The following is a 13,883-nucleotide window of genomic DNA, read 5'->3' as shown; positions in this document are numbered from 1 at the left end:
CGGCGGCGGTTGGCGGGGCAGGAAGCGGGTGCCATGGCGGAGCTGGAGGGGCCCGAGTTTGGCAAAGCCGACTTCGTCCTCCTGGACGAGGTGACGATGGAGCAGTTCCTGGAGAACCTGCGCCTGCGGTACGGGGCCAGGGTGGGGGGGGACACCCTCTGCGGGGGTGGGGGGGGACCAGTCACCCTGAGTCCACCCCCGCCAGGAGAGATGCGGAAGCATCCGGGCGGTGCCCAGTGGGGGGAAACTGAGGCACGGCCCCACTCCCAGCGCGGGTTGGGGGGCTGGGGAAGAGGGTGGCGGGGGGCAGGTGTGCACCCATGGGGCCCCCATCTTTCCTGCCTGCCCCACAGTGCTTGGTGCTGCCCCATAGCATGGTTCTTGGGGGGTGCTTTGCCCCATAACACACAGCCCAGACCCCATGGGGAGGCACCCTGGTGCCCGGTGCTCTGACTGTGCCGTGGTCCTGCCCCACAGCACAGCACCCCACAGGGCGTGCACCCTGCCCCACAGCACAGGGTGCCGCTCCACAGCATCCCACAGCATCCTGCAGGATGATGCCCTGCCCCACAGCACACCGCGGGGGTGCCACTCCACGGCACAGCATGCCACAGGGTGTCACCCTGCCCCATGGCACCCCACAGGGTGTCAATCCCACCCCATAGCACAGCACCCCACAAGGCAGACATGCTGCCCCGCACCCCACAGGCCACCGCCCCACCCTATGGCACAGCGCCCCACAGGATGCCACTCTGCCCCGCAGCACCCCATGGGGTGCCGCTCTACAGCATTACCCCCCACAGGATGTCATCCCACCACGCAGCACAGCACCCCACAGGGTGTGCATCCTGCCCCACAGCACAGAACCCCGCAGGATGCAACCCCACCCAATGGCACAGCACCCCGCAGGGCATGCATCTTGCCCCACAGCACAGCACCCCGCAGGATGCCGCTCTGCCCCACAGCACCCCACGGGGTGCTGCTCTGCAGGATCACATCCCACAAGATACCATTCCACCCCACAGCACCACGCCCCACAGGCCGCCATCCCACGCCATGGCACAGCACCCTACAGGATGCCACCCCACAGCACACCACAGGGCGTGCATCCTGCCCCACAGCACAGCACCCTGCAGGATGCCACCCTGCCCCACCCCATGGGGTGCCACTCTACACCGTCACACCCCCCAGCACAGCACCCCACAGGGCGCACATCCTGCCCCACAGCCCACCATCCCACCCCACACCTCAGCACCCTGCAGGGGGGCCACCTCACGGCACAGCACCCCATGGAGCGGCCCCCCCCACGGCCCCCCCTGTGCGCAGGTTCTCACAGGGCCGCATCTACACCTACATCGGGGAGGTGGTGGTGGCGGTGAACCCGTACCGGGCGCTGGCGCTCTACGGGCCGCCGGCGGTGGAGCAGTACCGCGGGCGCGAGCTCTACGAGCGCCCACCGCACCTCTTCGCCTTGGCCGACGCCGCCTACAAGGCCATGAAACGCCGCGCCAAGGACACCTGCATCGTCATCTCGGGTAGGGACCGACGGGTGGGTGGGGGGCACCCTTGGGTGGGTGCCCTCACCCAGCTCCTGTCCTCCGTGCTAGGAGAGAGTGGGGCGGGCAAGACGGAGGCCAGTAAGTACATCATGCAGTACATCGCCGCCATCACCAACCCCAGCCAGCGCGCCGAGGTGGAGAGGTGGGTGCAGCCCCACGGGGAGTGTGGGGTGCCCCACGGCGCCGGTGGGAGGGAGGGGTGTGGGGTATGGGCTTGGTGGTCCTGTCTGTGGGGTCAGAGTGGAGAGACCAGAGTTCCCCACGTCCATAGTGATGGTGTGGGGTCATTGGAGGTGCCCCGTGGCTGTGGGGAGTGGTCTTGGGGTGCCCCATGTCCATAGGGAAGTTGTGGGGGGACCAGGGGTACCCTATGTCTATAGGGAAGGTGTGGGGAGACTGGGGGTGGTCTTGGGGTGCCCCATGTCGATAGGGACAGTGTGGGGAGATTGGGGGTGCCCCGTGGCTGTGGGGAGTGGTCTTGGGGTACCCTGTGTTCATAGGGAAGGTGTGGGGAGACTGAGGGTGCCTCATGGCTCTGGGGGTGGTCTTGGGGTGCTCCGTGTCCATAGGGAAGGTGTGGAGGGAACCAGGGGTACCCTGTGACCATAGGGAAGGTGTGGGGAGATTGGGGGTGCCCTGTGGCTTTGGGGGTGGTCTTGGGGAGCCCTGTGACCATAGGGAAGGTGTGGGGAGACTGAGGGTGCCCCACAGCCATACTGGTGGCATGGGGGGACTGGGGGGCAGTGGTCTGTGTCCATCGGGGAGGCTGCAGCGCCGCTGGGCTGAGCCGAGCCGAGCGAGGCGGTGCGGCCCCGCGCAGGGTGAAGGCCGTGCTGCTCCAGTCCAACTGCGTCCTGGAGGCCTTCGGCAACGCCAGGACCAACCGCAACGACAACTCCAGCCGCTTCGGCAAGTACATGGACATCAACTTCGACTTCAAGGGCGACCCCACGGGCGGGCACATCCACAACTACCTGCTGGAGAAGGTGGGGGCCGGCAGGAGGGGGGCTGGGGGGTGCTGAGGGGGGGGCACCGCAGGGCACCCACCCCCCACTCCCCCTTCCAGTCCCGGATCATCCAGCAGCAGCCGGGGGAGAGGAACTTCCACGTGTTCTACCAGGTGGGATGGGGAGGGGAGGGGAGGGAAGGGAAGGGAAGGGGAAGGGAAGGGGAAGGGAAGGGGAAGGGAAGGGGAAGGGAAGGGGAAGGGAAGGGGAAGGGAGGGGAAGGGGAGGGGAGGGGAAGGGGAGGGGAGGGGAGGGGAGGGGAGGGGAGGGGAGGGAAGGGAAGGGAAGGATGGGATATGTGAGATGGGATGGGGTGGATAGGATGGGATGAGATGGGGAGGGACAGGCCAGGCTGGGACAGGGTGGGGGATCCTAGATGGCACCAGCCAGGCCAGGGGACACTGGCAGGGGGTACCGACGCCCCCAGGCGCTGATACCCACACACACACACCCCACAGCTGCTGCTGGGAGCCCCCCCGGCCGTGCTGGCCGCACTGCACCTCTGCCCCGACCCCGGCGCCTACCGCTGCACCCGGGAGGGTGCCCAGGGCAGCGTGAGTGGGGATGGGGGGGCTGGGAGGGAAGGGAGGGGGCAGGATGGGGTGGCCCAGCCCCTCACACACACACACACCCCCTCACTCTCCCCCTAGGCCTGTGGGGACGAGGCGGCTGGTTACCGAGTGGTGGAGGAGGCGATGGCCGTCATCGGCTTCTCCCCGGAGGAGAGGGGCTCCGTGCGCCGCATCCTGAGCGCCATCCTGCACCTGGTAAGAGCCCCCTCAACCAGCATGGGCCCCCCCCAACCAGTATAGCCTCCCCCCCAACCAGTGTGGGCCCCCCGCACCAGTACAGCCTGTCCTGCACCAGTATGGACCCTCCAAGTACAGCACCACTGCCACCCCCCCCCAAGGACAACCATTCAGTTCAAACCAGCACAGCTCAGTACAGCCCAGCAGGGCTCAGCCCAGCCCAGTACAAACCAGTACTGCCCTGTGTAGCCTAGCCAAGTGCAAAACAAAACAGTACAGCCCAACATGGCTCAGCCCAGCCCAATACAGACCAGTACAGCCCAACATGGCTCAGCCCAGCCCAATACAGACCAGTATAGCCCTGTATGGCCCAGCCTGTGGTGCAGGAAAGGATGGTGCTGGGACACCCCAGCCCCTTTCAGGGGGGCTCCCGGGTGTCCCCCCACCTTCCTCCACCAACATGACGTTGTGCGGCCACCCCAGGGCAACATCAAATTCACGGCGGAGGGCGAGACAGCGGCGATGGAGGACGCAGAGCAGGTCACAGCGCTGGCCGAGCTGACGGCCACGGCACCTGACAGCCTGCGCCAGGCGCTCCTGACGCGAACTGTGGCAACCGGTGGCGGGGACCTGATCGAGAAGGGCCACAGCCCCAAGGAGGCCGCCTACGCTCGCGACGCCTGCGCCAAGGTGAGGAGGGGACATGGGATGACAGGGGTGTCATCCCGTCCCCCCCCTGGCACCCATGGGTGCCCACCACGCTGTCCCTGTCCCCAGGCCATTTATGAGCGGCTCTTCTGCTGGATCGTGGGGCGCATCAACGCCAGCATCGCCACCCACGGCTATGACGCCCGCTTGCATGGCAAGAGCACTGTCATCGGCGTCCTCGACATCTATGGCTTCGAGATCTTTGACACCAACAGGTCACCTGGACCAGGGGTGGGGAGGGCACGTGGGGACAGATGGGACATGGGAAGGATGCAGTGGGGGGAGTGGGGATGGGAAGGATGGGATGGGGGGCGACAGGAGGACACCTGGGAGGGACAGCTGGAGGGACACATGGAGGTGACAGGACCCAGGAGGGACTCGTGGACAGGACAGTACCTGGAAGGGACATGGGAAGAGGATAGGACCCAAGAGGGGACCCGTGGAGGGGACAGGACCCAGGAGGGACACAGGAAGGGGATGGGACCCGGGAGGGACACGTGGAGGGAACCCGTGGAGAGACAGGACTTGGGAGGGGGGACACATAGTGGGGGAGGATGCCCAAGGGACACATGGAGGGGAGAGGACTCAGGAGAGACACAGGGAGGTGAGAGGACCCGGGAGCGACACATGGAGGGGACAGGGCTTGGGAGTGACGAGTGGAGGTGGCAGGATCTAGGGGGGTTCAAGGAGGGGACAGGACTTGGGAGGGACACATAGAGGGGCCCAAGAGACACACAGAAAGGGATAGGACCACAAGGGACCCAGGGAGGTGACAGGACCGGGATCAGGAGGGGCCCTTGGAGGGCCAGGACGTGCAGCTCGGCGGGTATGCAGGGGACATGGCGGGGGAACAGTGGGGACCGTCCTGACCCCCCTGCCCACAGCTTTGAACAGTTCTGCATCAACTACTGCAACGAGAAGCTGCAGCAGCTCTTCATCGAGTTGATCCTGCGACAGGAGCAGGCTGAGTACCAGCGAGAGGGCATCACCTGGCAGAGTGTGAGGGGCACAGGGACACGGGGGGGACAAGGGAGGCATCATCTGGCAGAGCATGAGGGACACGTGGATGCAGGGGGGACAAGGGGAGGCATCGCCTGGCAGAGTGTGAGTGGCACAGGGACACGGGGGGGACAAGGGAGGCATCATCTGGCAGAGCATGAGGGACACGTGGATGCAGGGGGGACAAGGGGGGGCATCGCCTGGCAGACCGTGAGGGACACGGGGACATGGCGGGGACAGAGGGGCATCACCTGCCAGAGCGTGAGGGACACAGGGACATGGCGGGGGACTGGGGGGGCCATCACCTGTCAGAGCGCGAGGGACACGGGGACATGGGGGGGACAGGGGGGGCATTGCCTGGCAGAGCATGAGGGACATGAGAGGGACAGAGGTGGACCAGGGCATCGCCTGGCAGGGACAAAGATGTCATCACCTGCCATGGCAAGATTTGGGGTGCCTGGAGGCAAATCGGGCTGCCTGGGGGGGGCAATTCGGGGTGCCCACCCCCGTGCCCACCACCCCAGATTGAGTACTTCAGCAACGAGCCCATCGTGGAGCTGGTGGAGCAGCCGCACCGCGGCATCCTGGCGCTGCTGGACGAGGCCTGCCTGGCCGTAGGGACTGTCACTGACTCCCTCTTCCTTGCCTCCATGGACACCCGCCTCGGCCGCCACCCCCACTACACCAGCCGCAAGGTGCTCCTGGGGGGTGCTGGGGGGAGCGGTGGGGGTCCCATAGGTGGGGGGTGGGGGGGCTGACACCCCCCTGCTCCCCAGCTCTGCCCCACAGACAAGACCATGGAGTTCAACCGGGACTTCCGCATCAAGCACTACGCTGGAGATGTCACGTGAGGGGGGAATGTGGTGACACGGGGGGGGCTATGGGTGTCATCAGGTGGCTGTGGGGCACTGTGGGGGTGACTTTGGGAGAGCAGGGGGGGACTGTGGGGGGCCACTTGTGACCGTAGGGCTATAGGGGGGTCTAGGGTTGACCATGAGACCTTGGAGATCCATGGGGGACCATGTGGGAGCATGGGAGGGACATGGGACTGTGGGAGGGTCTTGAGGGACTGTGGGAGGTGGTTGGGGGTCCTGGGGGACCATCAGGCTGTGGGGAGCCATGAGGGTCTAGCAGGGGGTTATTTAGGGCCATGGGAGTTGGGGTGGCCATCAGGGACTGTGAATGTGGCCATGGAGTCATGGGGGACCTTGGGGGACTGTGGGTGGCCTTGAGGCTCTGAGGGACCTTGTGAGGACGTGGGGGCCACCTGCGACTGTGGAGGACCCTGGCCGACTATAGGGTGGCTTTGGTTGACCGTGGGGCTTTGAGGACCCATAGGGGATTGTGGGGAGCCATTTAGGACCATGGGGGGACATTTGGGGGACCACTGTCATCCACGGGGTCTGGGAGGTTCTCAGAGGCCCCGTGGAGCAGGAGGGGCTGTGTAGGACACACCGTGCCATACCCTGGGGACAGCAGGGATGGGATGGGGGTACCCTGTCTCCAGAGCACTGAACCCCACAATCCGCTGGCCCCCACGGGTGCCCCCAGGACCATCCCTAGAGCCACATGTCACCTCTGTGTGGGGCTGAGTGCCCCCAGCAGCCCCCATCCCACCATGGGGAGGAAGGGCTGCCTGGGTCCCTTGGGGTGCAGCTCCCCGCCCCCCAACACCCCCAAGCGGCTGGAGGAGCCCCCCAGCATGGTGGCCCCCTCCCTTAGGTACTCAGTGGAGGGTTTCCTGGACAAGAACAAGGACACACTCTTCCAGGACTTCAAACGGCTCCTCTACAACAGGTTGGGGACATGGGGGACACGACTCGGGGAGGCTGGTGACCACAGCCAGGGGGGCAGGAGGGGGGGTGGCCCCCTGCTGCCAGCCCCACATCGATGCCATCCCCAGCGCGGACCCGGTGCTGCGAGCCATGTGGCCTGACGGCGAGCAGAGCGTCACCGAGGTCACCAAGCGCCCACTGACCACCGGCACGCTCTTCAAGAACTCCATCGTGGCCCTGGTGGAGAACCTTGCCTCCAAGGTAGGGGACTGGGGACAGCCAGGCATGGCCCTGGGACAGCCTGGCGTGTCCCTGCACCAATGTGACATGTCTCTGGGCCAGGTGGGAACGTCCCCAGCCCAGCCTGGTAGGTCCCTGTGGCATCTGGCCATGGCCCCGAGCCAGCCTGGCATGTTCCTGAGCCATCCTGGCATGTCCCCACCCAGCCAAGGTGTCCCTGAGCCAGTCTGGCATGTCCCTGAGCCAGCCAGTGTGTCCCTGAGTCAGCCAAGATGTCCCTGAGCCAACCTGGCATGTCCCCAAGACAGCAAAGATGTCCCTGTCCAGCCTGACATGTCCCCATCCAGGCTGGATGTCCCTGAGCCAGCCAAGGTGTCCCCGAGCCAGCCTGTTGTGTCCCAGTGCCAGCCTGGCATGTCCCTGAGCCAGTCTGGCACGTCCTTGAGCCAACCTGGCATGTCCCTAAGCCAGCAAAGATGTCCCTGAGCCAGCCTGGTGTGTCCAAGTGCCAACCTGACATGTCCCTGAGCCAGCCTGGCATGTCCTTGAGTGAGCCTGGCCTGTCCCCAAGCCAGTCTGGCATGTCCTTGAGCCAGCCTGGTATGTCACTGTGCCAGCCAAGATGTCCCCAAGCCAGCCTGGCATGTCCCTGAGCCAACCTGGCATGTCCTAAAGCCAGCAAAGATGTCCCAGTGCCAGCCTGGCACGTCCCTGAGCCAACCTGACGTGTCTCCACCCAGCCAAGGTGTCCCCATACCAGCCAGCCACGTGTTCAGGCCACGGAGCCCTCCCATCCCGGTACCACCCATACCCGGTGTGGTCCCACCCTGCTCACCAGGAGCCCCCCAGCCCAGGACACACATGTGCTGGGAGCCACCACGGTGCCACCCTCCCCGTGTCCCTGCAGGAGCCCTACTACGTGCGCTGCATCAAACCCAATGACCAGAAGTCGCCAACGCTCTTCGACGAGGAGCGCTGCCGCCACCAGGTCTCCTACCTGGGGCTGCTGGAGAACGTCCGCGTGCGCCGCGCCGGCTTCGCCTACCGCCAGCCCTACGACCGCTTCCTCCTGCGGTACAGCCCTCCCCGGCACCCCCACACCCCTCCTCAGCCCCCAGGAACCCCACCGCTGCACCCCCTCACCCCGGGAACCGCTCCCCCTTCCCAGGTACAAGATGACCTGCGAGTACACGTGGCCCAACCACCTGATGGCTACCGACCGGGAGGCCACGCAAGCCCTCCTGGAGCAGCACGGCTTCCAGAACGACGTGGCTTATGGCCACACCAAGGTCTTCATCCGCACGCCCCGCACCCTCTTCTGCCTCGAGCAGGAGAGGACGCAGCTCATCCCCATCATCGTCCTGCTGCTGCAGAAGGTGGGGACGCGCAGCGTGAGCTGGCTCAGTCTCAGCTCCCCCCCGGGTGACACGGGACTGGAGTGGGGGGGACAACCTGGGGTGCTGGATGAGTGTGGGGCACGGGATGGTGCAGAGCATGGGCTTGGCGTGGGGTAGGGTGTGAGGCATCGTGCAGGGCATGCTGTGGGGCAGGACATGGGGGGGGATGTGGGGCAGGGCATGGGGCATCATATGGGGCGTGCTGTGGGGCAGGACATGGAGTGGGACATGGGGCAGGGTGTGGGGCATCGTATGTGGTGTGCTGTGGGGCAGGACATGGGGTGGGATGTGGAGGACAGCGTGGGGCAGAGGACAAGGCACCGCGTGGGGCTCGGCGTGGCGTGGGGCAGGCCGCGGGGCTGACGCATGACACAACACAGAGCATTTCCTCAGATCAGAGCGTGAGCCGCACTGGGGAATTTTGGGGCGGGGAGCAGCATTTTGGGGGCCTGGTGCCGCAGCCACGCTCCCGGGAGGCGACAGGGGGGTGGATCTATGGGGCAGGGTCCACCCTGAGCGCCGGCGTTGGGCAGGCATGGCGCGGCGCCCTGGCACGCCGGCGCTGCCGGTACCTGCGCGCGGCCTACGCCATCATGGCGTGGTACAGGCGGCAGAAGGTGAAGACACACCTGCGGGAGCTGCTGCGGCGGTTCCAGGGCGTCCGCGCCCTCCCTGACCTCGGCAAGGGCCTGGACTGGCCGGAGCCGCCCGCCGTGCTGGAGAGATTCCAGGACGCCAGCCAGCGCCTCTTCCGCAGGTACCGGCCCCAACGGCGGGATGGGGATGGGCCTGGGGATGTGGGATGGGAATGTGGGACAGGGATGGGGATGTGGGATGGGAACGGGGATGTGGGATGGGGATGTGGGACAGGACGGGGACATGGGACAGGGAGATGGGATGGGGATGTGGGATGGGACAGAGATGTGGTACAGGGATGTGAGATGGAAATGTGGGACAGGGATGGGGATGTGGGATGGGAACGGGGATGTGGGATGGGGATGTGGGACAGGATGGGGACATGGGACGGGGAGATGAGATGGGAATATGGGATAGGGATGTGTGATGGGAAGGGGAACATGGGATGGGGATGTGGGATGGGAACGATGGGATGGGGAAGGGGGGCAGAGATGGGGATGTGGGATATGGGCGTGGGATGGGAATGTGGGATAGGGATGTGGGATGGGAACAGGGACGTGGGACTAGAACATAGGATGTGGGATGTAAACAGAGACATGAGATAGGGATGTGGGATGGGAACGATGGGATGGGGATGTGGGATAGGGATGTGAGATGTGGGATGGGAACAGGGACATGGGATGGGGATGTGGGACGTGGATGGGGACAAGGGACAGGTATGTGGGATGGGGATGTGGGACAGGGACATGAGATGGGAACATAGGATGGGAATGTGGGATGGGGTCGGGTATGTGAAATGGAGATGTGGGACGGGGATGTGTTGGAAATGTGGGACAGGAACATGGGACGAGATTGTGGGATGGGGACAGGGACATGGGACAGACATGTGGGATGAGGATGGAGACATGGGATGGGGATGTGGGACAGGAATGTGGGATGGCGATGGGGACATGGGATGTGGGGTGGCGATGTGGGATGGGAACGTGGGGTGGGGAAGGGGACATGGGATGGGAACATGGGATGGGGTTGGGGACATGGGACAAGGACATGAGATGGGAATGTGGGATGGGGTTGGGGACATAGAATGGGGACTTGGGATTGGGATGTGGGACCGGGATGTAGGATGGGGACATAGGACGGGAACACGGGAAGGAGACAGGAGCATGGGACGGGGATGTGGGCCAGTGACGTGGCTGCGGCATGTCCCCTACCGCAGGTGGCGAGCGCGGCAGATCATCAAGAACATCCCGCCGTCGGAGATGGGGCAGATCCGGGCCAAGGTGGCCGCCATGGAGGCGCTGCGGGGGCTGCGGAAGGACTGGGGCTGCCAGCGCAGCTGGGCGCGGGATTACCTCTCCTCGGTAAGGGTCTGGGGTGGGTTTGGGCGTGCCCCATGGCACACCCCAAGGTGCCACCCTCACCCCACCCCATGGCTCCCCACAGCCCAGTGAGAACCCGGCGCTGGCGCTGCCCTTCGCCCGCCGCCTCCAGGCCCTCAAGGACAAGGTGCATTTCAGCTCCGTGCTCTTCTCCTGCCACGTCCGTAAGGTGAGGGGGGGGAAAAGGGGGGGTCTTGCCTGGCCACCACCTCTGTGACCCCCCCTGGCGTGTCTCCTCACCTGTGCCTGTCCCCACAGATCAACCACTTTGGAAAGAGCCGGGACCGGGCCATCCTCGTGACAGACCAGCACCTCTACAAGCTGGACCCCCGGCAGCAGTACCGGGTGATGCGGGCACTGCCCCTCAGCACCGTGAGTGTCCCCAACCCCACCCCTGTCCCCAGGGTAGCTGGGGGGACAAGGCCACCCCCTACACCTGGAGTTGGGGGGACCCAGGTGTCCTGGCTGTCCTGTTCCCACCCGGGGGTTGGGAGCAGGGGCCATCTGTGTTGGCGCCGTGAAGTCCCATGGGACAGAGGCGTGATGCTGTCCCCACCCTGCTGTCCCTGTGACACTGGCCATGCCATGCTGTCCCCACCCTGCTGTCCCCATCATGCTGGCTATGCTGTGCTGTCTCCACCACACTGTCACCATCATGCTGGCCATGCAACACTGTCCCCACCACACTGACCATGCCATGCTGTCCCCACCACGCTGTCCCTGTGACATTGGCCATGCCACGCTGTGTCCACCCTGCTGGCCACGCTGTCCCCACCCTGCTGTCTCCACCACACTGGCTATGCTGTGCCATCCCCACCCTGCTGTCCCCATCATGCTGACCGTGCTGTGCTGTCCCCACCACACTGTCCCCACCACACTGGTCATGCTGTCCCCACTGTGCTGTCCCTTTGACATAGGCCATGCCATGCCATGCCATCCCCACCATGCTGTCCCCACCACCCTGTCCCCATCATGCTGGCTGTGCCACACTGGCCATGCCACGCTGTCCCTACCACGCTGTCCCCACCATGCTGGCTGTGCGGTGTCCCCATGCCCCCCCCTCCCCCCCCGCAGCCCCGTCCACGGCGGTGCCACCTCTCTGTCCCCACAGGTGACGGGGCTGAGCGTGACGAGCTGCACGGCGCAGCTGGTGGTTTTCCACACCCAGAGCCAGGCGGACATGGCCGTGTGCCTGCACAAGATGCGGCCGGTGGAGGACAACCGGGTGGGCGAGCTGGTGGGCGTCCTCTTGGAGCACTGCCGGGCGTGAGTGAGGGGCTCAGGCTTGGGGAGGGGGGAGACAGCACCCCGTGAGCCCACCCTCCCGCTCAAGCCGACGCCACGATGTTGTAGGACCAAGCGAGAGCTGCAGGTCCGGGTCTCCGACTGCATCCAGCTGAGCCTCCGCGGGCGCCGGCGGCTGCTGACGGTGGAGACGCGGCCGGACGCGGCCGCCCCCGATTTTGGCAAGAGCCGCGATGGCTTCGTGCTTTACTGGCCTGAGAGATGAGGGGGGCGGGGAAGCCCCTCAACTGGGGCCCCCTCGGCCACATCCTGCCACCACCCTGCTCCGCTGGCCCCTGCTCAGGACCCCACGGCCCCACTGTGGCCCTGGAACCCCGTGTTCCCACCGCGATGATGCCAAACCCTCCGTGTGCGCTCGGAATAAATTGCTGGATGGGACCACCAGAGCCCCCCCAACCTGGTTGGGCCCCTCAGGCCCCCCAGTATGGGGTGGGGGTCCCCCAGAAACTCTGCCCCACAACTTGGGATACTGCTAGCCCATGGCAGAGTGGAGTGGATGGAGGTGGGATGGGGTCTTGCGGGGTGGGATGGGATCAGATGGGATGGAGTCTGGGATCTATGGGATGGAGTGGGTGAGATGGGTGGGGTCAGTGGGATGGCGTAGGATGGCGTGAGATGGATGGATGGATGGATGGATGGATGGATGGATGGATGGGGTGGGATCTATGGGATGGGGCAGGATCAGTTGGGATGGGGTGAGATGGATGACATGGGATGGGGTCGGTTGGGATGGGGTGAGCTGGGATCTGCTGAATGGGGTGGGATGTGGTGAGATGGATAGGATGAGGTGGGATGGGATCAGTTGGGATGGGATCTATGAGGTGGGACAGGCTCAGTTGGGATGGATGGGATGAATGGATGGGATGAAGTCTGGGATGGGGTGGGATCTGTGGGGTGGGATGTGGTGAGATGGGATGGGATGGGGTGGGATGGGATCAGCTGGGATGGGATCTATGAGGTGGGACGGGCTCAGTTGGGATGGATGGGATGAATGGATGGGATGAAGTCTGGGATGGGGTGGGATCTGTGGGGTGGGATGTGGTGAGATGGGATGGGATGGGGTGGAATGGGATCAGCTGGGATGGGATCTATGAGGTGGGACGGGCTCAGTTGGGATGAATGGATGGGATGAAGTCTGGGATGGGGTGGGATCTGTGGGGTGGGATGTGGTGAGATGGGATGGGATTTGTGAGGTGGGATGGGCTCAGTTGGGATGGGGTAGGATCTATGGCATGGGGTGGGATGTGGTGAGATGGGTGGGATGGGACCTATGTGGTGGGATGAATGGATGGGATGAAGACTCTGGGGTGGGCTGGGCTGGACTGAGATGGGATTGATGGGACGGGATTGGTGGGATAGGCTGGGATGGAGCAGGGAGAGTGTGGGGTGGGGTGGGGTGGGGTGGGAAGGGCTGGGCTGGGCTGGGCCCCCCAGCACCGGGGGAACCTGGGACCTCTCGGCACCCCCAGAGCCCAGGGCACCGCAGGGCGAGGGGCTCACCCACACCCTCTGCCCAGGGCTGGTGGGGCCGGCAACCCCCACACCCCCACCTCTCCCTCCTGGGGACGCCCACATGTCCCCATGGTGTCACCGCACAGCTGGGGGACTGGGGCCCATGTCCTGGGTCCCCATGTCCCTGACACCCAGTGCTCCTGTGCTCTGGTGTCACTCTGTCCCAGGTCCCAATCTCCCTGTGTCCTGTGGTCCCTGAGTCTCAATGTCCCCTGTCACCAGGTGTCCCTACATTCCTGGGTCCTGATGCTCCTGTGTTCTGATGTCCCTGCCCTCCAGGCCTTGATGTCCCTGACACCCCGTGTCCTCACATCCCTGTGTCCTTGACACCTCATGTCCCAGTGTTCCCATGTCCCAGTGGATCCCAATATCCCTGACACCTGGTGTCCCAATGGCCCTGATGCCCCCAGTATCCACCCTCCTGGTGTCCCCCTGTCCCCATGCCCAATGTTGCTGACACCCAGTATCCCGATGTCCCCGTGTCCCCATGTCCCTGACACCCAGTGTCCCAATGTCCCCATGTCCTGGGTCCTGGTGTCCTCAATGTCCCTGTGCCCATGTCCTGTGTCCCAGTGTCCCCAACACCCGGTGTCCCCTTGCCCCAGGGATAGATGAAT

At 65.0% G+C, this 13,883-nt stretch overlaps 1 protein-coding gene across 2 annotated transcripts; it reads left to right on the top strand.

Annotated features, from left to right (window-relative positions):
* The first annotated feature begins 33 nt into the window (after positions 1-33).
* MYO1G (myosin IG) lies at positions 34-12,139 on the top strand. Of its 2 annotated transcripts, XM_074898196.1 has the most exons (22): positions 34-128; positions 1,327-1,535; positions 1,608-1,701; positions 2,380-2,545; positions 2,626-2,679; positions 3,025-3,120; positions 3,217-3,333; positions 3,799-4,005; positions 4,093-4,238; positions 4,908-5,022; positions 5,547-5,717; positions 5,799-5,869; positions 6,745-6,819; positions 6,926-7,058; positions 7,945-8,111; positions 8,206-8,413; positions 8,968-9,191; positions 10,287-10,431; positions 10,514-10,618; positions 10,708-10,821; positions 11,561-11,715; positions 11,803-12,139. In XM_074898196.1, the coding sequence occupies exons 1-22, from the start codon at positions 34-36 to the stop codon at positions 11,957-11,959; spliced, it is 3,024 nt and encodes a 1,007-aa protein (XP_074754297.1). In that variant the 3' UTR covers positions 11,960-12,139. The 2 variants fall into 2 exon arrangements, with proteins under 2 accessions (XP_074754297.1, XP_074754296.1); XM_074898195.1 differs by lacking the exon at positions 34-128 and having other exon boundaries at positions 934-1,535.
* The last annotated feature ends 1,744 nt before the right edge of the window (positions 12,140-13,883 follow it).

The sequence above is a fragment of the Athene noctua genome, chromosome 2, assembly GCF_965140245.1.
Source record: "Athene noctua chromosome 2, bAthNoc1.hap1.1, whole genome shotgun sequence".
NCBI classification, from domain to species: domain Eukaryota; kingdom Metazoa; phylum Chordata; class Aves; order Strigiformes; family Strigidae; genus Athene; species Athene noctua.
This window is presented reverse-complemented; position numbering and strand designations above follow the sequence as displayed.